Source organism: Podarcis liolepis (assembly GCF_965112155.1).
Source record: "Podarcis liolepis genome assembly, chromosome: 2".
In the NCBI taxonomy this organism is placed as follows: Eukaryota; Metazoa; Chordata; class Lepidosauria; order Squamata; family Lacertidae; genus Podarcis; species Podarcis liolepis.
The window spans coordinates 60,303,382-60,327,192 of NC_139555.1; the positions used below are offsets into that span (position 1 = coordinate 60,303,382).

At 40.4% G+C, this 23,811-nt stretch overlaps 1 protein-coding gene across 10 annotated transcripts in view; it reads right to left on the bottom strand.

The window, feature by feature from the left end:
- Positions 1-3,597: 3,597 nt before the first annotated feature.
- Positions 3,598-23,811, bottom strand: part of KLHL3 (kelch like family member 3) — a 98,358-nt gene continuing 78,144 nt past the window's right edge. For 7 of the 10 annotated variants that reach the window (XM_083488106.1, XM_083488109.1, XM_083488110.1 and 4 more), the window contains 10 exons: positions 21,751-21,860; positions 18,974-19,090; positions 17,673-17,822; positions 16,149-16,266; positions 15,102-15,299; positions 14,442-14,582; positions 12,821-12,949; positions 12,155-12,295; positions 10,717-10,860; positions 3,598-9,648 (listed from right to left, as the gene is read on the bottom strand). In XM_083488106.1, coding sequence (XP_083344232.1) covers positions 9,620-9,648; positions 10,717-10,860; positions 12,155-12,295; positions 12,821-12,949; positions 14,442-14,582; positions 15,102-15,299; positions 16,149-16,266; positions 17,673-17,822; positions 18,974-19,090; positions 21,751-21,860 — 1,277 coding nt within the window. In that variant the 3' untranslated portion in view covers positions 3,598-9,619. The remainder of the gene's footprint in view (positions 9,649-10,716; positions 10,861-12,154; positions 12,296-12,820; positions 12,950-14,441; positions 14,583-15,101; positions 15,300-16,148; positions 16,267-17,672; positions 17,823-18,973; positions 19,091-21,750; positions 21,861-23,811) is intronic. The other 3 variants (XM_083488108.1, XM_083488107.1, XM_083488115.1) reach the window with 1 other exon arrangement.

Here is a 23,811-nt window from a genome sequence, read left to right on the forward strand (position 1 = left end):
TTGCTGTGTTACTGTGCTGGTGTTAACTGGGAAATGTGGCACTGCAAAAATGACTGCTTTCATGTGGTCTATGTTGTAAGTACTGTAGAATGAGTAGTTTGCAAATAGTAAAATAAGTAATGTTTGACTAAACGCTTAAAAAAACCACACATGCACATTATTCTGATAAAAAGAGCCCTGCTGGATCAGGCCAGTGGCCCATCAAGGCCAGCATCCTGTTCTCACAATTGCCAACCAGATGCCAACAAGAACTCCACAAGCAAAAAACAGCATTCTCCTGATCTGTGATTCCCAGCAACTGTTTTTTTAAAAAACAGGGATTGTGGTGAGGAAGAGTACCAAGCGGCAACTCGGCTCCCTCAGCTGCCATGGCAGCTATAAAAAAAGACAAGTAGCATGCCAGGGATAATTACAGTTCTGGTCAGCTCACCTCATAAAGAATATTGTAGAATTAGAAAATGCTCAGAAACGGGCAGCCAAAATAACCAAGGGACTTTTTAGTTTCGAGAAAAGGCAAGTGACACAATAGTTTATAAAATTCTGCAAAAGTATTTCTTTCTCTCTCCCTTTCTCACAACACTAGAACTTGTGAACATCCAATGAAGCTGAATGCTGGAAGATTTGGGGAAAATAAAAATAAAGTACTTCTTCACACAGCACACAGTTAAAACTATGGAAATTGCTCCCCCACAGGAGGCAGTGGATGCAATTTGGACACCTTTAAGGGGACTGGACAAATTTATGGATATGACAGTCAATGGCTACTAACCAGAATGGCTTGATTCTGCCCCCACTGTAGGGCCAATATGCTTCTGAATACCAGTTGCTGATAATCACAGGTGAGCAGAGCCGTTTGGCATCTGGTGAGAACTGGATTTGGGACTGGGTGGGCCTTTAGCCTCATCTGGCATTCTCCTCTTGGTGGTATACTGTAGTATAAACTCCACTCTTTATAGGATTTACAGGAAAGGTAGTTACAAAGGTTATATGTGTGTTGATATTACTATTAATAGTTTTATCATAATGCATAGAGCAACCACAATGAAGTGCACCATCTGCTATAGTGATGACTTAGTCTGACAATAGCAGGCATCCATTATTTTTAACATCTTGGTCTCCAGTCAAGGAATGAAATGGACTTTGGTCCCAACTTAGCCTATGAGACATGTAGGTAATAAACTGGTATTGTACATATATCTGTGCAACTCTACTAAGTGCTTCTCATATAATTCATGCTTTAAGTTAACTATGTGGCGTTAACACCAACTGGGGAAAACATAGCAAAAAAAATAGTCTACTTGAACATGATAATTCTAGTGCACACCACTATTATTATGCTAACCCACAATTAGGAGAAAGATTCAAATTTGGGCAACTATTAGAAAGGTATTTTGAGAAAGAGAATTTTAGTTACAGCAGCTGCTCTACACATTATTCTTCTTTGGGCTACAGTGACCTCCAGTGTCTGATTTTAGATGGCACTTTCTAAGGCCAAAGGCTTTCGTCATTATTTTAGCACCCATTTTTTCCAACTGCCAGTTATATACAAGAAAATGAAAGGATTATCACTGGAGATGCTATACCCTTGGAATTTTAGACTGATTGCTTTCTAATTGAGGGTTCTGGAGCATACATTTATCAGCTTTTGGTTCTAATTGCTACATGCCCTCAAAACCAGAAAATTTAATTAGACACAAATACACAGATGTAAAAAAAGTACCTGAAGTGACACATGGGAGAAATCAAGGGAGAATACTTTAGGAACTGCACAGTGCAGCACCTCGGTTGTTCAGATGCGCACAAAAATTATATCAAGGAACTTATCTGCCACTCTGTACTATAAGTGATAGAAAAAGTCAAACAAAAAGCGAAGGTAGCCATGTGGGCTGATGGGGGGGGGGGAATCCAAAATCCGTATTAGGAAAACACCTTTATTAGGCCAACCAAAATGTCACAAAATAGCATCCAAAATTTCTAAGGCTAAATGGTAAACAAAGCAACCAAGGAGAAGAGGACAGAGTTTGAGTAGTGGTAAAACCATTAAATCTGCACCTTATAAATGTCTTGATAGAATGTGGGACGTTGTGGTAGACATCAAAAATTTTATATTTATAACCTACAGCATTTTAGGTCTAATGTTCCTGTGGGAATTTCAATATCAGTGATGCATAGAAGAGCTTAGTACATGAATTGCATTTTTTTTCAAAATGTGTGATACTTCCCTTCCATCCCCTCCAGACATAATGTTGCTAAAGGAGTGGAGCAGTAGCCTCTAAAACATATGGGAAAGAATCAGATCCTCCTCCACATGGAAGAGAATGTTTTCTGGAAAATAATACCAGTCTTTTGTAATTCTCTACATTCCCTTAAAAAAATCCCACCTTTCTGACAGAATCCTACGCCCATCCTGCTAAGTCCTAACCTAGCAACAATAAATCATTGGGACAGCAAAGCTCATATTGTCCATTCCCCTGCCAGTCCCAGGATTAGTGGGACACAGAACTATTTTCATCACTGAAAGAGAAAGAGGCTGCATTAGGATGCAACACTACACCATGCTTTAGCATTCCAAAAATGGGCCTTCTCCTGAATTGGGAATGGGGTGGGGATACATCCAAGTAAAGATGCCCAGGATTGCACTGTAGGTGGTGGCATTTTCACATTAGGGAAACTTAAGTAAAGTCACTTGCAGCTTAGTTGGCCTGCAGCCCTAACTAAAACAGGTTTACTGGGAAGTCAGCCCATTAAACACAGAAGGAATTGCTTCCAAATAAACTCACAAAGGATCAAAGTATTGGGCGATTTATACCATCCACCACCCTGGATATTTGTCTTACAGAGGTGGGGGACCTTTGGCCCTCCAGATGTTATTAGATGCTATGCCATCATCCCTGACCATTGATCATACTGTCCAGGGCCAACGAAAGTTGGCTTTTCAGATTTCAGGTTGCAACAAATCCTTTTAGGAAAAAGAAACACACAATGGCCAATTCCTCATCTCTGGAATTACATAAATCTGCTCAAGTCTGTCTTCCACCTACAAAGGAAGCTGTGTTTTGCCTAAGGATGGAGAAAGACCTGGGTTGTGCAACATGTTCATGCATACCAGCATTTTAGCTAACTAAAATTGGACAGTACTGAGAAAAAATGCATCTTGGTAACCAATTTACATGACAAACTACCACTTTTATACAGCTTGTGTGATACTTCATATTAGTGACCACATACATCCAGGTCACCATCTGAGCACCATTTGATGGGAAAGCGAGACACAAATTTAACAAAGAGGGGCACAGCAGGCCTGTGCTTGTCAACTACAACAAAAACCTTCAACAGATTTTTCTTTCCAAGTAAAATAAATTTGCCCATGCCATGTGATAAGCAGTGCATCAAAAATCTCAGGATTTTTTTCAAGTGACTATCCATTGCCTGCTTAGATACATGCAGGTTTTGACCTCTTGGTGTACACATGCAGAAAATAATTAGGATTATTGACAGTGAATCATTAATAATTCTATGGTTGTATTATTTTGGTCCTACATTTCCATTCACTGTAACTCCAAAACATTGGCAGAATCAGAATAAACACAAGATCAATTTCATTTGCTCAACTTTATTCCACCCAAATTCAATGTCCTTGAGAACAGATTTGACCTTTTGTTGTTAACATTTTTGTGGAGTTTAAATTCTAGGTTTTGCTTCTGAAAAGAAACAGAATTGCATCACAAACCGGTTGGTCCCATGGCAGTAACCAGCAATTATAAGGAACTAACCAATAGATGTGAAGAATGATCTTAACGAAGGCTGCAATCCTACATACACTTACTTTCAAATAAGTTCCAATGAACAATGTGGGACTTGCTTTTGAGTAAGCGTGCACAGGAGTGGGCTGTAAACCTAAGAAATATTAGCATGTTGAATTAATTTGTATATGGATCACAGCTACATTTTCTCAGTCTATTTTATTATTTTTAAAAAAAAAATCTGTGCATTCAAGGTGAATGCTGTTACAATCTTCTGTTAGCCTTAAAACATATTTTATACAATATATTTACAAATTAAACTTCTTAGCATTATCACTACTGTACAAGAAAATAAAATAATTTAGGATCTCATGAAAAAAGGTTTACTGTATTCTTATGCCCACAATATATTAATCAAACAATGAGCTCATTCCACCATAGTTTGGTATTGCGTGCATGAGCAAAACCATCCCTGGGGCTTGCAGGGTCCCTCCTCCCCTTGCATGGTCAGCCCCAGTATGTAGAGGGAGTGCCGGAACACCAAGCCTGCACAGTCCCTGTCAGAACCAGGTGCCTTGGACAGGATCTCCAGCCAGTCTTACTAGCAGCTGACTAGCAGCTGTCAGAAAAGCTTCACCCAATGGGATTTCGCCCTTACCGGCTTCCAGTTGTCATAGTAGCCAAACATGGCAAACTAGGATATGCTTCAAACATAAGTCTTGCTCAACCCTGAACAGGAAATCATCATCCATGTAGGAGACACAGGGCTGTGCATGCCCCACACTCCCCAGTGTCCCCGTGTGCATCTTCTCCACCCTCTCTGTTACTGATCTTCCTGTTTATCTGAACCCTTTTACCACTGCTGACTTGAGCAGAAGTAGAAACCTCTGTGCAATCAGGAACCACGAGGGGGCTTCTATTTGTATTCAAGGAAATGCTGGTAAAAGCCCCTTTCGGACCTCTCCTGATAAACACAGGAAGACTGAAGACTGAGCAAGAAGGGCCAGGACAGCATGTGACCTTGTGTCTCCTACATAAGTGGACGTTTCCTGTTCAGGCATAACACCTGAGCAGGGCTACAGTTTGCCCATAAACCGGGATCAAGCTGTGTCTTGAGACTGGGAAGTCAGTTTATGGAAGTCAGTTTAGAAACTATGCCAAACAAGGAGAGAAATACATGTACATATCTTGAAGCTAAGCTTGCTCATACACATGACACCAAACCATGGTTTCACGCTGCATATAAAATGTCGCCACTATATTTTTCAGCAATGGAACATTTTGGCAAAGCTACCATTCTTACAGGGTTGACAGGCTATTCCCTTTTACTATTAAATAAAACCTATGAATGGCATGGCAATGTAACAGAATGGCTATATTTAAATAGTGCCATTTAAGAAAATTCAAAATTTCATATCATTCCAGATGCTTCAAATGTGAATCAACTTTAATTACACTGTATTATTCTATCTATTTGTCCTATGAGTTAATAGGGAGAATGAGCTAATAAGCTTTTGGACAAATATAGCTGCTCGGTTGATAAGCTTCCTAAAACAGAGTATTTTAAGTCATTGGTGTACAAATAGTGCAAAAAGTAAAACTTCAGTTTTTGTGGCTTAGTTGTGCAATGCTAGCCACAGTCACAGTTAAATATAAAATAGGATCCAGTTGAAATGAATTACTCGGGCAAACTTGCACACAAAATTCAAACAGTGCTAAAAGACTGGGGCAATAAAAATAGCTTCATTTCAGATTTTTGTAGAAACAGTGCAGTGCTGAATACCCCTGAAGATAATGCTTTTGGCTATATCCAAAAGCTGACTGTCTGGAAAACTCCTTTAATTTTTGAGACTGAAAAACAGGTTGAAGATATGCTACAAAAGCAATTTAAATGAGGAAGATGGGGGGGGGAGGTACCACAGGCATACTAGCAGTTTCCCTTTGATGTCATGCCAAATTACTTTTTAAGAATTTAAGTGCATGTGGGAGTTCTGTGATGGGAGTTTCTGGGAAAGGATGTCTGCAAAGCATTTGTCGTCACATGCAGAGCATGGATGCGTCCAGGTTTTGGGCCTACACACAACTCTTATGGAAGTTCATCTTATCATCCCATCACAACCTGATAAGCCAGCTTCTGGATAAAAGATTGCCCAACATTTTAATCAAAGAGTATTTGTAGAAACAGATTTATGGATTTTGGGTATCTCCGAACAGTGTCCAAGGAAAACCTGTAAAAGGAGTTAGAGGACAACCAAACCTATTACCATTATTCTGACTTTTAACATTTAGCTTCAGAACATTATGTTCAAGTATGAGCAAGACATACACACAGAGAGAGAAATACAGCAGTATTAGTACACAAATACTTTGTGCACTGTTTGTCCAGCCCAACAGTACAGAAAGTGAATCACAACTCAAAGTTCAAAAAAATGAATTCAACTGTTTTCTTATAAATCCAGCAATTTATGATGTTACTAATCATGGAAGAAACAATACACTGTTAATTAACATGAAGTCCAGAAGTGTCCTTTTCATAAAATCAAGAGAAGCCAAAGGATTTTCCCTTTTTCAAGCAAAAATATACAAGACACCATACACAAATGGCTGATGAGAACTGGGCCCATGGTGTAAGGATTAGACACTAATCATAATGCCACCAAAATCAAAGGAGATCCAAGAACTCTTCAGAATTATCTTACAAAAATAGCTGCATTAAAATTTGCAAGCTCTAAAGCTATTATTTTCAAGCCCTATAAAAAGGCAGCCTTTGAAAGGATCTGGCTCAGATTATCGGCACAGTACAAATATTAAAAATGCACACACAATGCGAGATATTTCAAATGCGCTTTAAAGGGACTATTGCAGCTGGTTTATTATGTAGCAATAATATTGCATAGCTGGAAAATGAGGTCACTTGACTTGCACTAACTGCAAGTTTACACACAGAAGTGACATATACCATTTGCTAGTGGGTAAGTGACTGAGAGCAAGGCCATTTATGGTCCTGACTATTTATGGATACTCAGTACACCATGGTGTTTTTTTTTGTAATTTTTCCAGGTGTTATATGGACATAGGTGCCATTTCGGAATGAATCATAGATCAGGTTAACCTAAAAAATTCACTGCCTGTCAAGGGATATATATGACTGGCATACAGTTTTGGTGGTGAATGGAACAGAAAAATCAATTCATGTTCAGTACATGTGCATCTGTGTCTGACAACTGAGTCATCAAATGAGGTAAGGGTGTACTCTTAGTGTTTAAATGATCCTTCAACCAATATGAGAGGGCAAGATTTCATAGTATTTAAATGGCCTTAAGTGGTTTACACATTGCATTTCTTCATGTGGAGGTTGCAGGAATAATCTTCTGCCTATTGAGTGATCTACATCTGCTATTGTGATTGAACAATGCAATCCTTTACATGTCTATTCAGAAGTAAGTTCCACTGAATTCAATGGAGATTAACCCCAGGTAAGTTGATATAGGGCTGTGGGGCCCTAAAGACTGCTGCTATCCTGTGGAGAATCTCCACAGTGCTCTCAAGACATTCAAAGCAACAAAATAGAAATTCTCCACACTAGAGAAGTATAAACAATGCAGAGCATTAGAGCTGCAGCCCAGAACTCATACAGAGAGAGACCAGGGGCTATATGTAGCAGACTAATATCCTCCACACAGAAAGAATAATGCATAAACAGGTCGTGAAAAGAGATTTCCTACCCCAACCCTGGAAGCAATGCATTGGCTGCTGGCTGCATTCTCGGAAATACAAAGTAGAAACTGCCATGTTCCTCTTTAAAATACTCAAGTGTTGAGCAAGCAACAACCTGGCTCACTTGTGTTTTGAAGAGTGATTATGCACCCTGTATGTGCATTCTTCAGGTGTATTTTGTACTATAGTATCTGTGCCAGAGTACAAAAGGTATCATGAGATGTAGCACTGAGACTCTTTTAAGGAAATTGTTTTGTTTTTATATCCAATTAAGGGATGAAAGCCCTTGTCAAAAATAATAGAATCTTACCTTATTAACACTTGTTCAAAGCAAGTTCAGTTATATATTCTACTTCACTCTTGATATTTGGCAAGTGATAAAAAAGCTGTCTATCTACATAAGAAATAAGTTAAGTGCTCTTCGGGAAACACACACACACACACACACACACACCACCTTTAAAATGCACGTAGTAAGGGGTTGGAAGAGAAAGGAAGGATATACTTCCTTGTTAATCTTTTGTGGCTGCTTTCCTTAGCATTACACATCCCAGAAGAGCTGGAACTTACAAGAACACAAACTTTCTAGGAACAAAATAATTCTCAGTTGGATGATGACAGTGAACATAACAGAAGCTTGGAGGTTTTTAGATTTGAGTTGAGCCAATTAGCTAGACCCAGCTTTCCTTATTTCTCCCAAATCATTTCTCTCTCCCTTTTGGACTAAATGCTTAAAAGTTTGAGTAACTTCAGTACACAGCTATAAGGAAAATATAGTGAATATTTGAAAGGTCAGCAGTTAGGAAAAATGGCTGGAAGAATTACCGTGCAATCCTATACATGTCTACTCAAAAGTAAGCTCCACTGAGTTCAACAGAGCTTACTCCAAGGTGATTATGCACAGCACTGCAGCCTTAACCAACTACATGATGGAAGCATAAGACACTTAAAGGTTTTTAAATCTTGGGCAACTTGTGGTATTTGGCCAAATGCAAGAGGTATATAGGGATGGGTGAAGTTCTAATCTAAACTTGGCTAGCATTTACTAGATTATTATTCTGGATAGAAGGCTGACCACCCAGTTTGTTATTCAGAAGTCCCATTTGCTCAGATGGGCTTCCCTGGTACTCTCAGCCTTTGCTCATGACAATATCATCCATGTACAATATCATCCTACAAGTCACTGTGCTGGATGCAGCTCTCCAAACCTGGCTGTAACCCTGGAATACACTACTGAATCCCACCACCACCCTGGAAATCTGATGACATCCATAGTTGATGAATTTAAAATACTCTTCCATGGTACCCAGATGCCCTTTAAAAAGCAGGGTTGTTGGCAATAGTCAAGGCGACACCATGTTATGACTCCTCACCCCTTTCAATGTCAACTGTGGTCAGAATTAATTTTGAAATAGCAATACCTTCCCCACCACACCAGCCCGCCTCTAGAACCTTACATTTTAGTGCGGTTACTAGTCTTTGGGTAGTTCACGTATGCTTTTACCCTAGAGAAAGACGCTGCTTGGCTCATCCGACCACATATACAAAATAGGTTTGAAAATTGCAGTTCTACATCTAGGATAAAATTCATACAATGTACACATCCAGTGTCCTAAATAACACATTTACAGTAGTCAACTAGTGTATGTACATATGATGGGGGCAATATACCATATGAGCTAGAGCTCCCAGTCTTATTTATTCAGGTCTGGTTACCTTTCGAGGGTTGTTTCAAAAATTCCAGTCTCAGTAGTAGATTTGTCTAAAAGGTTTGGTAAGTAAATAGAATATATTATAGTGTATATGCTACTTCAGTAGTGAAGTATTCCAAAATACCCTTTCTCCTGGTTACATGCCATAGAGGTACATTTCCTTGCTCTTGAGAAATTCAGTTCAAACTCAAGTCTTGGCTGTACATAAAACAGCAGATTGCACCAAGAAAAACAAGCAACACCTCATTTCTGGAACATGTTCACAGCAAGACTTTTCACGTTGCTGCACTGCCCGTTGCTGAGCAGAGGTTGATGGTCTTAGCACATACTTGTCATGCTAGGAGTGCAATATTAGTGTGGCAGTTAAGAGTCAGATTTCAGTATCTTCCAAAACCCACCAAGCAAGATGGTCATTATTTCTTGTCTTTGCAGTCACTTGAACATGTGTCACAATGGTTTATGGATCACAGCTACACCTACAAGGGAAGAAAGTACACATGCATTAAATTTATATACCGCCCTTGATCCGCAGATCTCAGGGTGGTTGACAACATAAAATTACACAAAACCACAAAATACATAGTAAAAATAAGAAAAAGAAACCAATAACCCCCCTCCTACAGCACATTTAAAAGGGCATTGTATGTCAATCAGCCAAAGGCTCGGCTGAAGAGAAACTGAGCCTTTTTACCTGCCACCTATAGGTATATAATGAAGGCACCAGGCGAGCCTCCCTGGGGAGAACATTCCACAAATGGGGAGCCACTGATGAAAAGGCCCGTTCTCTTGTTGCCACTCTCCAGACCTCTTGTGAAGGAGGCACACAAAGAAGGGCCTCAGAGGATGATCTTAGAGTCTGGGAGGTTCATATGGAGAGAGGCAGTCCTTGAGGTATTTTGGTACTGTGCCACTTAAGGCTTTAAAGGTCAAATTCAGTAAAACTAGGCCTGGAAACCAATTGGCAGCCAGTGGAGTCAGGCCAGAATTGGTGTAATATGCTGAAACTGTCTTGCCCCTGTGAGCAACCTGGTCGCCAAATCCTGTGCTAGTTAAAGTTTCCAAACCATCTTCAGAGCCAGTCCTATGTATAACATGCTGCAATAATATAACCTAGAGGTTACCAGAGCATACACAACAGCAGTTAGGATGTTCCTGTCCAGATATGGCTGTAGCTGGGCCACCATGCAGATGATTTTTGGAGTAACCTTTTACTTGCACTGGGACTTATAGAAAGCTCAAGATACACTTGGGGTACTGACTCTTTTCTGACCAGAGACTCTCTTGCCTGCAATGGCCACACAGCAGGTAGAATTTAAACAGATGCATCTTTGCCAGATGAACATCAGTGATGGGGAAATACCATCTGCTGGATTTCTGCATGCCAAGCAGTAGCACGTTAAAGGCCCAGGTTCCTTTTAGGAGTGAAATTTCTCTACCAGGAAAAAGTGTTGCTAACCCTGCCAAGAAATCACAACAGAGATTTGAGAAATGCGGATTCATCCAGCCCATCCTTCTGCTTCCACCTGGTTCAATGTACTGCTTACCTGCATAACTTCTTCCAGTGCTCATGTTTGTTGGTAATAATGTCCATTTATCAGTGACAGGATTATAGTATTCTACAGATGCCAAATTGCAAGAGCCATCATCTCCCCCGACCACATAGAGAAGACCGTTCACTGAACACACACCTATGGAGGAAAAAATGTGTTATTTTAAGTTTACATGGCTGTGGCATGGCGGGGGAAGGAACTCTAGCATTCAGGCTGGATTCACTCCAGATCCTTCAGGAAGCCCCAAACAAAGTATGAACCATTGACACTGAAATTTTGCGCTCTAATTGTACTTAGAAATAATATATCATTAATTTTCATAAGCTGTTCTTGTGGCAAGGTGAGAGGTATTTTTATAATATTTAGAAATGTGCAAAAAATTAGAAGTCATTCATTTTTGTTAATAAGCACATAATTTGTTCAATGTTATCACTTTCACTTCATAACTCACATCAATGAGGGGGTTTAGTGGGGATAGGGGGTTACTTTGTTTTTTCCTGTCACCTGCGTACAGGCAGTTGCCATTTCCCTTCCCCAGAACACTCCAGTATCAAAAGGGATTTGGGGAAAATAACATGAGGGATATTTGGAGATAGCACCAAGAGGACATCTGGAAAAAAGCATCCCTGAATTTATTATGTATTTGGACATCTCTTTAGATATCGTAACCAAATTTTGCATGGCTGTTTCTGAGATCAAGGAGGTTTCCATCTATGTTTGGATACAATTGTACACCATTTTGAAACAAGATGGCAGAATGAACCTTTTTAAAACAGCACTCATTTTAACCACTGATTTAAGAACTACACTGATTTTTCTTGTTTCACAGAACTCCTAAGCAATGCCAGTTACAAAGCAGCTAGCGACTGGCATATAGATAACAAAGACCTTTTCCTGTTGGACTTTGTTTTGTAACAAATGAAAAATGAACCAAATTAGCTCCATTTGCAACCCTGCCCAAGGACTGGGCAGCAGGAACAGCGAGGATAGGGGATTAGGAGCTGTGCAGGGTATAAAAGGCTCAGCCTTCTGACCACTGGAGGTTGTATGAAATAAATGAAATACCCTTTTATTTCTATGTTTTCTGATGACAAAATCTGTTCCACACTTGAATGTTCTCTGTGAAGTCACGAGAGCAAGAAAAATGTTCTTGTAAAGAGAACAGAGGTTCTGGAATTCATAAACTCCCTCTGCTAAGTTCCATATTCCTTGTTACTCACTACAGACACAGATGCATAAAACACATGCACCTTCAAGACTTCCTGTTTTATAAAGTATGGAGATGTAATTTTAAATACCTAGAACAGCAAGATACAGCTTATAAAACTGAGGTTTTTGCTTCCGTATTACTGTAAGCTTCTTTGAAAGGTTGCTTATACCTGAAGGGTATAAGTGTGCTGTGGTTGCTTGCAGGAAATTACAAAATAAATACCTGCATTTCTTCTACACATATTCATATCTGCCACTTGTTTCCATGTATTTGTTCCAGGATCATATACTTCCACACTTTTCCTCACCAAAGGGCCATCATGTCCCCCAGTAGCATACAGCTGTCCACTAAGTACACCAACACCTGCAAAACAAGAGGACAGCAACTCAGAGCATAAGTTACTCCTAAGCGGCTGTTTCATTCAACAACCCCATCATAAAAGTGAGCTAAATATTCAATGTAGGAGTTTTCCTCACGTGTCCCAACACTGGGATCCCTCGCAGAAAGACAATTCATACCCTTATAAAGGCCCTTGCAGAGAATGCCTAAGACCCGAGGCAGATGTCTTGTTAGAATAAAGTTATAAACACAAACAGAAAAGTAGCCGGTCCCTGGTGGGCCCCCACAGCCAGCTTAGCCCTCCGAGGTCTGGAGCAAGTGTGCCTGGCCTGCCCCCAATCCTGCACAGGCCTGCCTTTATACTACGATTACAGGCCTAGCATTTGAGAACAGTATGACAATACCATATCCTTAGTCTTATCACACATTGCCAGGAAAGGGGCAACATACATAGTACTATTTTCAAGAGCTCTTGTAACAAACTTAGGTACTGCTCAGGGATTTAGCTGTGACAACTACACAAGGAGGAAAAACAGCACAGTAAGGTACCTGCACCACTGCGGCGAGTACTCATATCCGACACATATGCCCACTCATTTGTAGCTGGATTATACTGTTCTACAGTACTAAGGCACTGACGTGATGCTCCATCGTAACCACCAACAGCATAGAGTTTACCTAGAAAAAATGAATATGCAGCACTGAACATCAACAGCAGTTGGCAATATTAGCACTTCAGAACATTTCATCATTGATCATTTGTACCATGCCAATTACACAATCCTTTTGTGATAGCCACCTACTAGCTTGATAAATACCTGTACGTATAACATGTTTCAGTTGACCATCATGTATAGCAAATGCTCAGATCAACAAGTGAGATGTTCTCAAGGATAGTTCGCTGCAGAAGGTTGTTCCATTATTTGCCATGTTACAAAACGGGTGAAAATGTACTTCTCCCTGATCCAGTGTAAATCTCTTTAAAACCCTGCTGTTTCTACCAAAGTTTCATTTGGGGAGAAGACCTTTTCGGCCATCTGTATTTAGAAATCCAACAAAAAACCTCTGGAAATAGGGAAAGCGTCATACCAAGCTTCCACAGTGAAATATAGAGAACCATTTAGCAGGGGAAATACTTAGGTAAGGATAGTTGGGATGACTTCTCTGAGGGCACAGAAAAAAGGAAGTTTAAAATCATTGTCAGAACTTACAGAGTATGAAAAATTCCCAAATTCCTGACACACCTTGCACATCTCCCCGCTTCAGAAGATGTGAAACATCTACTTCCCACAAGATGGAGACACAGAGCCATGGAAAAAGCCATTGATAGTCCTTCCAGTTCTCTTCACACTGAGTGTAACGAAGTAACTCTCACTCAGTTCATTAAATTTTGTATTGTGAATAATAACAATTTTATTATTTATATCCCACCCATCTGGGTTTCCACAGCCACTCTGATTGGCGGATCATATCGAGTGGCACATGGAAAACCAGTGTAAGGCAGGAGGGGGGAATCTGGGGTCCAGGGACTCAAGGACCCTAAATGGCCCTCAGGACTCTTCCTAGGTCACATCTGCTGCTAGCCCTACTCTGCACCCACTTAAAATGCATTTGTCAAGGTGGAATTTTTCCTTAAACTGTGACAATGCCTCTTGCTTGCCTGGATTGAGAGATATGGGGGTGTAATAAGAAAAATCTGGAAAGGTAAGGGTCACATCTACTGCCCAACCTACTAGTAGCATACAGTCGCGCGCCCCCCCATAAGATAGTCCATAAGAATGTGGTGCTTGGCATTGGGCTGAAAAATATTCCTGACTCCTGGTTTAGGACCTAGGCAGAACTGTGAGACTGACATTGCTGAAACTTACAGAATTCAGTGATTTTGTAGGTGAGGCATACTCGGCATCAGTGCAGACTAGACAGACTAGGTTTTGTCCCTCCTCCCAGTGCCTTGATACCTGCCAGATAAACTTCCCAATGCAGCAGAGAAGGGGGGGGGGGACCCCGCAACTTAACAACTAAGCGTGTCTCAATCACTACTGTACTCAGCCTGTTCCCATCCAAGATGGGAGAGTGATTTTTGGAACACGCAGTGTAGTCCGACAATGTTTAACTGCCTTAATTTTTTTGTCTTTAAAAAAGTTCTTGCTGCTAGGCTATCACACTTAACTGTGCTGCTGCGGCCAATACAGCAGTTTGCTGTCTTTACCTTCCACGACCCCAACTCCAACGCTGCTTCTTCTTGTGTTCATAGGTGCCACAAAAAACCACTCATTGGTCTTATGGTTATATGCTTCCACAGATGCAAGACCTATTTTTGAAAATAATATTAAGGCAAGTTTTCTACATCCTTAATTTAGCAGAGTATAATCCCTCCTTTGTCACAGTTACCATCCTGACTTAATTTTTCCAGGCAATACTCTTGTCTTAATCTTTCCAAGACAAAAAGGGGAAAGGATGCAGGTTGAGACTACTTCAGGATCAGGAACTGGACACTAAACCCAATACTAATAATTTTGCACTGAGAATCTGTATCTCAAAATACCACCCCAGTTCTCATCACTTGTGATTACTCAACAACCATGCACTGAAAAAATGACTGGGAAGTGCAACCCACCCACAAATTTCTTCCATCCACTGCAGAAAACTACGCCAGACATAATAAAACAGGTTGTAACAAAGGTTTTTGCTTTGTTGTTTTATAAAGAAGAAGATTTGAAATGTAGCATCAGGAGCACTGAATTCCAAGGAAGTTCTACAGTTCTTGTAAAGTGTTTAAGAGCGAAGATATGAACAGCATTCACCCAGTTTTGTTTGTTTAGCAACCTACCTGTGCTTCCATCAAATCCACCAACAGCATAGAGGAGTTCATTTAGCACAGCTGCTCCTAAAGTGCTTCGTCTTTCTTGCATGCTGGCTATTGACGTCCACAAGTCTTTCACTCCATCATATACATCTACTGTTCGGACTCGTAAAGAGCCATTAAAACCTCCCACAGCATAGACCTTGCCTGCCATGAATACCACCCCTGTTAAAAACAAATTGGGAGACAGAAAAATGGAAGGCAGGTCATGCCTATAGGACAATTATTTTCTTTCTCTTTTTCCTACCAGAACTTCAGAAAGGTCACCAAGCAATATTCCAGTATGGTGACAACTACATATGGAACCTGTAAAGTTTGAATGCTGCTTGTTTCATGAATCACATCTATGAGATGGTAAGCCTGGCACTGGCATGGAATCTCTCTATTTAATAGGTCTGATCCATGGGAAAAGCAAGCTTTCAAATGTTATGGCCTCATATGGCACCATTACCATAGTGAAGCATTTCACTATTTCATACATTACATAAAAAAGGTTGGGTTTGTCAACTAATGTACGCTCAAACAAGGGGAATAGAGCACAATATCTGAAATCACGTTTGTTGCAGTCATGCTATGTATGTTCAGCTTACACAAAAGTATTGATATGTGAAATGGTTCTTCCTGGCTGCTGAAGTACATGAGACTGTTATTACTGGGTGGAATTCAACAGAGCGCTGAGGAGATTGTTCTATCAAAACAAGCCTAACTGCCTGCCAGACACAACTAACATAGCAAAAGCTGCCGAGAGACCAAGCAGAATCAATGGGGTTGCACTCCCCCTGTCTCTCTCCCAACAAAGGCCATCATACAGGGTGACAGATATATGTTCCACGCCAAAACCAGGCCTAAAAACCAACTGAAATGGATCTAGAAAATCTGTCTTATCCAAGAGAGCCTGGCTCTGTTAACAGAGAAGGGCTAACTCTAATGTTTTACTGAATATATAAAATCCGTCCTAAATAATTTTTGTGATTATGACTGAGGCTATTTTTTTTTAATAGGGAAAATATTTACCTGCTCTACATCTCCGAGAAGGAAGTTCAGCAACTTGATCCCATCGCTCCTCCTCAAAATCATAACACTCTACACTCCGAATGGCTTTAGGTGCTTGCCCACCCACCACCATCATTACCTTGGTAGGAAGGGAGAAAAGTTATCATGAGAGCATTTTCAACAGCAAACAGAAATCCTTGATCTTATTTGGGGCCTTAAATGGCAATAGGACACTATCAGCTATGTGAGAACTCACCCAAGAAAAAAAAAAAAACAAAGTTTACTTCAGATGCATGAGAAGTTGGCATTTGAATGATATTGAACTTGGAAGTGCAGTCAATACATTGTTGGATAAAATACTGATTGAAGCCTTTGGGCAAAGCCTATGTACTCTAGCTTTCACAGATTATCTAGCTTCCTTTGCAAAAGGTAATTAGTTCAGATCCCAGAAGAGCTACATTTTAATAAAAGCATTTGATAACAGCCTGGCAATGATATGAAAATTCTAAGAACAATGGAAACGCTGATGGTGCTTAGTATCAAGAGAGACTAGTTTTAACAAAGGGAGATTATAATTCCCATGATAATGGGGGGAGGGGGAATTACTTGAACAAGCATTTAATGGCTCTGTGTTTGCTTAGATTATATATACATACACCATGCTTTTTTTCTTAAAAAATGTTTAGGGGTACACTCATTTTCCTACTCATATTGAAATACTGCCCCTCAATGAAGCCAAACTTAGATCCATAAAATGTTTAGGCGTATGCATAACCCTGCGTCCCCACAGGCAAAAAAGCACTGTACACACACACACACACACACACACACTGTGTATGTGTGCATAAATCTAGCTGCATTCAAAATGGCAAAGTTTTCAAAACACATGCACATACTAAAACCATAGTGCTCCTTTACTGGCTGTTTGCTTTGAGAACCACTTTAACCCAACATCCCAACACCATCTGGGATATAACAGCACACAACAACAGAGCAAACTTTCCCTTTTTGACTCTGACTGGCATTTCTCCATGCAGTAGTGTGGCAGAGCCAAGTTTATAGAACAGTGGCTGATTGCAATGGGTTCTGAATCAGCTTTAATAGAAAAATTAGAATAGGAGTAGCAGTAGTTGTCAAAGCATGAAACCACAACATTTCTCTGTTTGGTAAGAAATTATTCTAGCAATGGTGTAAGAGGACTGTTGGTTTGCTAATAAACTTCTTCCATGGGTTGATTCACATATGCCCAAGTCAAAAAACAAAAACAAAACATGTATCACCATTACCACCTATAGGAACTTCAGCAAAGTTGAACCATTTACCCATGTCAAAGTGGGAAGTCTCTTTCCAACATGCTGACAATTTAATGGACATTCATGTGTGCAAAAGGGCAATGAACACTGTGTGCAGATATGTGTGCATACACCCAATCCTCCTTCAAGGGGGAATGATCATGCAATTCTAACCACTGTGCATATGGCCATCCATGTAAAGGGGGCATGTGACCATCATCTTGGGTATTTCAGCAAGAAAAACATAGCTTACCTTTGGCAGACTGACTGGGGTCCTTGGTTTTGTTCTAGGATTCTTTATCAACTGCCGTTGATCCAGAGGAAGCAAGTGGTATTTCATGGCCTCAATAAGGAAATCTTTACATGTGTTATTGTTCTTGATTAAAGCTTCTTCTTCAACTGTCTGAAGACACCAACAAAGATATTAGTACAATGGCTATTATCAGACTTCTTTAAAAGTGTCACTAGCAGGCCGCTGTAATGCTCATTCATGATTTCAGTGTAGCAGTAGAAATAAAACCCCAAACTGCTTCTTCCACATCATTATCCCATTCCCCTATTTCACTCACTACAATATTATCTACTTCAACTGTGCAGTAATGCTTGTGTTCTGTTAAACTGTGCAAGCTTAGTATAAATGTTTTGATTAGTGCATAACTACAGCAATCCCATCTTAAAATATTTACAACACTACTTAATACAAGCTCCAGAAGACAAGGAACTATGAGATCTTATAACTTGGGAGACAAAAGCTTTGAGATATAACACACACACACACACACACACACACACACACAGTGGCAGCAATCCAAAACCTCACATGTTTGGGGCTCAAGTCACAATCCAGAAAAGACAGAGCTCCACAAATGCATAGGGCTCCTTCTCCTTTAGAAGTCAACAATACAAAAGGCTGTGTTTTGAATGTTCAGCTGCATAATTGAACTGTGACTAAGATTAATTTGCACTAGCAGTTCCAGACATGGTATTTTAAGGAATCAAAACATTCACACAACTTCAGAAACCGACAGTAATGAAACGACAAGGAGATATGCATGCTTGTGTCAGCAGCTCCAATCCCCAGGTTCTTTTTAAAAATTTGGAATCTTTTTTTAAAAGAAAAAAAACCAGTTCTGGGGGGGGGGGGGGAAGCTTGGAAATAACTATAGTGCGCATGTAGATACTAAACAAAGAGAATGGCCATCTTCGCATAAACTGGCAGTACTTTTCTCCAGTGCTTCCCCACTTGATCTATCAGTGAAGCAAGCTCAACAACGTATCTGCTAAAGACAAATATCCCAAATTTCTATACTATCAGGACACAAAAGTGACAGCTTTACACTGCACCAGTTTTTATGGACAAGGTTAGCTCTCATTCTCTGCCCAGCAGAACCTTCAAGTGAAAAGGAGATTCAGAACATGTTTATCTGCTAGGATGGCACACACATAATTATGAAGGCTATCCAAGGTTCTTTTGATTGATGGCAAGCCACAAACAAGCAGCCCAAGCGTATATTATTAAACTTTTAGTGCTGTAGATATTAAAAGAACACTAACCTGTACAAGGTAATCTCTGGGCAAGAGAGGGAGGCGGACATGTTCCATCAACTTAGCCATGTGTTCCAAGCGAGACTCTTTCTCATAATTTATCCAAGAAATGACAGCTTCAAACACCTGGAAAGAGCAATAAAACACCTGTCTTTAAAAAGGGACATAAACCGTTAAATCCAACCTCAAGCAGAGGTTCAGCAAGTAATGAAATAGGTTTGGAAAAACCAACTAAAGGTATTTTCAAAAGCAAGAAGATATGATAAAAAGATGGATTTAAAAAGAATCAAAACTGGCTTATTTTATTGTGATTGTATGACCAACAAACTTTCTATTAAATGTCTACTGTACAATCCCGACCACAAAGACTAGCTAATGCCATGAATATAAGTACTGCACAACTTAAATGCTGTTTTTTGTTGAGCTCAGTCCAATGCCCAACAACTTGAAATATGTGTTTCAATGGGAGTCTTTCATGACATGAACCTTCCAACTGAAAACATTTATGATACTCATGGGCATGAGAAGGAACATTTAAGAGAAAGGATGTTCTGATGACTTACTATGTAATAGAACGCATAGGCCAGCTGGGACTTTTGGACTTAAGTGGTGATGGCATTTGTGCACATAAATGCGTTGGCACTTCTTAAAAACCGTATCGCCTGGCCAATGTAAATTAGGGATGGGCATTAAATTTAAAGTGGCGCTAATTGCATTCTATTCAGCTTGCTGTACTATCTACAGAAGGTTAATTAATTGCTCATTTAACTCTGTTTTAGAATTGGGAACTTTGACCTGTGTGTCTTCTCACCCCTTCAACTTAATTAGTGGCTGCTGAAGAACTGTCCTTCCTTTCCCCACTGCACAAGATACTTAGCTGCATTTAGGTGCTCTGTGACTTCATCTGCATCAAATCTTTCCTTAGGGTACAACAGTCATAACCTTGCTGGGTTACCAGATATCACATTCCTTTAATTTACGCATTTTACCCTTTCCAGAATTCCACCTTTGCTCTTGGACCACAAGAAGCAGAGGCTTTTAATCACAAATATGTACAAATCAAAGCTAATATATCATGGGGCAAATTTAATTTGGAACAAGCTATTAAAGGGACAGATTTTTTTTTTAAGAAGTACCATACTCACTTTATTTTAAACTATTGCTCAGTTTGCTGTTTTTCACTTGCATCAGAGTTATACTAAAGGCAGGTGATTCAGTCCTGCGCAAGTGAAATAATAAAATAAATATTTAAAACTATTTCCGAAATCATTAAAAATAGACTGGAAGGAAAGAGACTTTTATTTTTATTTTACTTCTGACACTGAAGCTTTTATCTGTCTGTATAGTAGCATACTAATACAACACAGTTAACTGTAAGACATCTTGTGTGTCTATACAAGACTTGTTCCCTGCACAGTAACCAATATAAATGACTGTGGTTTATTGGAAATAAAACAAAACACAGTCTGTGGCTGGGATGTAAAACTAAGCCACTAAACATTCTTATGTGGGATAGGACTAAGCCATTTAGCATGTGGGAAGGGGCCAATGTATACAGCAGCCCTTATTGCTTACCTCCAAATAAGAGTGATCAATACAGTGGTACCTCTGGTTACGAACTTACCGTATTTTGCGCCCCATAGGACGCACCGGCCCATAAGGCGCACCTAGTTTTGGGGGGGGGGGGGAATAAAGAAAAATATTTTTATTTCCCCCCCAGGCGCAGGGCTGGGGCGGGGGAAGCCCGAGCTTCTCCCGACCCCAGAACAGGCTGCTCTGCGCAAGCCGTGGGAGCCCTCCCGCAGCTTGCACAGAGCTACCTGAAGCCCCAGCGCGACTGCTGAGCGCGCCAGGGTTTCGAGATAAGAGGCAGCTCCGCGCAAGCCCTCCCCCGGCTTGCGTGGAGCTATCCGAAGCCCTGGCGCGACTGCTGAGCGCGCCAGGGTTTCGGGATAAGAGGCAGCTCTGCGAAAGCCGGGGGAGGGCTCCCGCGGCTTGCACAGAGCTTCCTGAAGCCTGGAGAGTGAGAGGGGTCGGTGCGCACCAACCCCTCTCGCTCTCCAGGCTTCAGCGAAAGTCTGCATTTGCCCCATAGGACGCACACACATTTCCCCTTCATTTTTGGAGGGGGAAAAGTGCGTCCTGTAGGGCAAAAAATACGGTAATTCGTTCTGGAGGTCCGTTCTTAACCTGAAACCGTTCTTAGCCTGAGGTACCACTTTAGCTAATGGGGCCTCCTGCTGCCGCTGTGCGATTTCTGTTCTCATCCTGAGGTAAAGTCCTTAACCCGAGGTACTACTTCCGGGTTAGCGGAATCTGTAACCCGAACTGTTTGTAACCTGAGGTGTTTGTAGCCCGAGATACCACTGTATCAGAAAGTTTAAGTAATCACATAAAGCTTATTTAACTATGCTTAAAATGCTTTTCCCTATAGACCCAAGTGACAGGTGGTTCAGCATGCTTGTTTGACTGTCTTGATCCAAGACAGCAGTTTCTAAACCAGGAACCCTCCAAATACTGCTGGATTCCCATCAGCCCCAGCCAGCACAGCCAGTGGTCAACAGGAGACATAGTCCAACATCTGGAGGCCACAGGTTCTCCACTGTTGCTCTAGATACACACGGTTCCCCCAATGAAGCGCCACCTTAAATGTTTTTAAAATGTGTCTATTTCTGGAAATATTGGGGACTATCTGCTTCTAGTGCCCATATATTTTGTCATTCTTTTGCTGAAAACACTGCAATATTGTTATATTTCTGCATCACAGACTGTGCAGCGGGCCAAACCTTTTCTTCTGATGAAACGGTTAGCTTGTCACTTGATATCAAACTGCAAACTTGGTCTAGGCTAAGGCTAAGGAATTCTTCACCAAGCATCACCTCAGGAAAATGCTGCTCTGTTCAAAACAACCAAAAGTTGAGAAAATGAAGGTTACAATGAGTCTAAAGAAGTGACTAGTAGAAGCAGTAAATTATATCGCAATTTTATGTTGTGAAATAAGAAGAAGAAGAATGACATAGCCTGCACAAAATTACCACAAGCAAGGAAAGAGAGACAACTCCACAGCCACAGTGATAAGCAGTCTGCTGTTGTGCACATGAATCTCTGCATTCAAAAACAACAAGCCCATACCTTGGGGTAGCGCACATACATTGCATGCCAAAGGTCACTCCTGTCTGAAACACTGCTGTCATAAGTGTTTGCAATTCTGTTATATGGACCAGTGGCCCTGGTTCAGTATAAAGCAGCTTTCCTATGGGCAGAAGCAATCAAAGTTGCCTGTAATAGCCTGGGAAGCTGCCTGCTACAGAGGTGGAGTTCTCTATTAGCTATTGCAGTGTTTTTCAACCACTGTTCCGCAGCACACTAGTGTGCCGCGAGATGTTGCCTGGTGTGCCGTGGGAAAAATTAAAAAATTCGAAAGATTTAAAAATAAAGTATTTTATAATTTTTCATATTTCTGTTTACTTACTATTTCATAATAAAGTAATTATAAAATACTTTCTTTGTGTTTATTTGATTCCTATTCAAGAGAATTACTTTATATATAGTCAATATAGGCACAGAGTTAATTTTTTTAACATTTTCTAATGGTGGTGTGCCTCGTGATTTTTTTCATGAAACAAGTGTGCCTTTGCCCAAAAAAGGTTGAAAAACACTGAGCTATTGAAATGTCATCCCTGTATTTGCCAGCAGGTGGCCCTTGCAAAAACAAATCTCAGCCAAACCATGCACAATACACTGGTCTACAGGCCACCCTTTAGGGTAGAAATGTAGGAGTGCGATAATAATTTTGCAAAGGCAGAAACTTACACTTATGAGGCCCATGTCATTTACTTTAAGTCACTTTTTCAAAGGCGATTTTTTTTTTCTAGTAAGTGACCTCATCTGCTCCCTCTTACTCACTTTTAACATGCAGATATTTTGTTTGACCCAGTTAATGTATAGCCAAAGCACTTGGATAGCATTTTTTGAACGACTTTTCATTAACATTACATAGGATGCTGAAGTAAAAGGGCTCATGAAGGCCAATAAAACAACAAAAGCAGCTCTTATAATTACCTAACAGCCAGATCTAAACTGAACGCAATACTTGCCTGGTTAAAGATTAAACAATTCTAAAAATCAAACCTCGAAGAGTGAGCCATTTGTCCCAGACACCAGTTTCTCCTTTGCTTATTATGCTGCAAGCAAGTGACTGAAAAGGTTTCATCTGGATTTGCAAGTAATTTGATTCTAGGGTAGCCATATTTGTACTACTTCCTAGAGGCCTGTCCTATATCTGAAAGGTTGTCAGAGGACAGTCCTTTATTTGAAGGATGGTCTGGTACAAGTCTGATTTAAATAAAAGAAAATGGCGAGACCTTGAAGTTGCCCATCAATTGTTGGTGCCTGGATGCAGAGCAGGAACATTTGTCACCATCTTCCTCGTTATGAAGAAATACACTGTATTTCTATTTAAATTACAGTAATTATTTCTAAATTTGCATCTGTACATATACATTAGCATATGAAAATTTTAAATGACTGTCTTCTCCTGTTCCCTCTTTTGCAGTTACTCATTTCATCTATTTCTGGTGCTGCATTAAGTGGCTATCTTATTTAACACCTGCCATTTTCTAATCACTGTGTTTCTAAGCACAACTGCAAATGTCACTGTGAAGGCGGCTAACTGAAAGTAGGTCTAACGTCTCAGAGTGCAAGATCCTGCTTCACTGTAAGGAATTTTAAGCCTATGTGTTGGAAACACTTTATCTGAAGGCTATCAAAAATTTAACAGACAGCCAAAAGATGTTCCTGGGCTCTGTATTTCTGTCTTGCCCACTGGGCATAGATCCGATTCATAT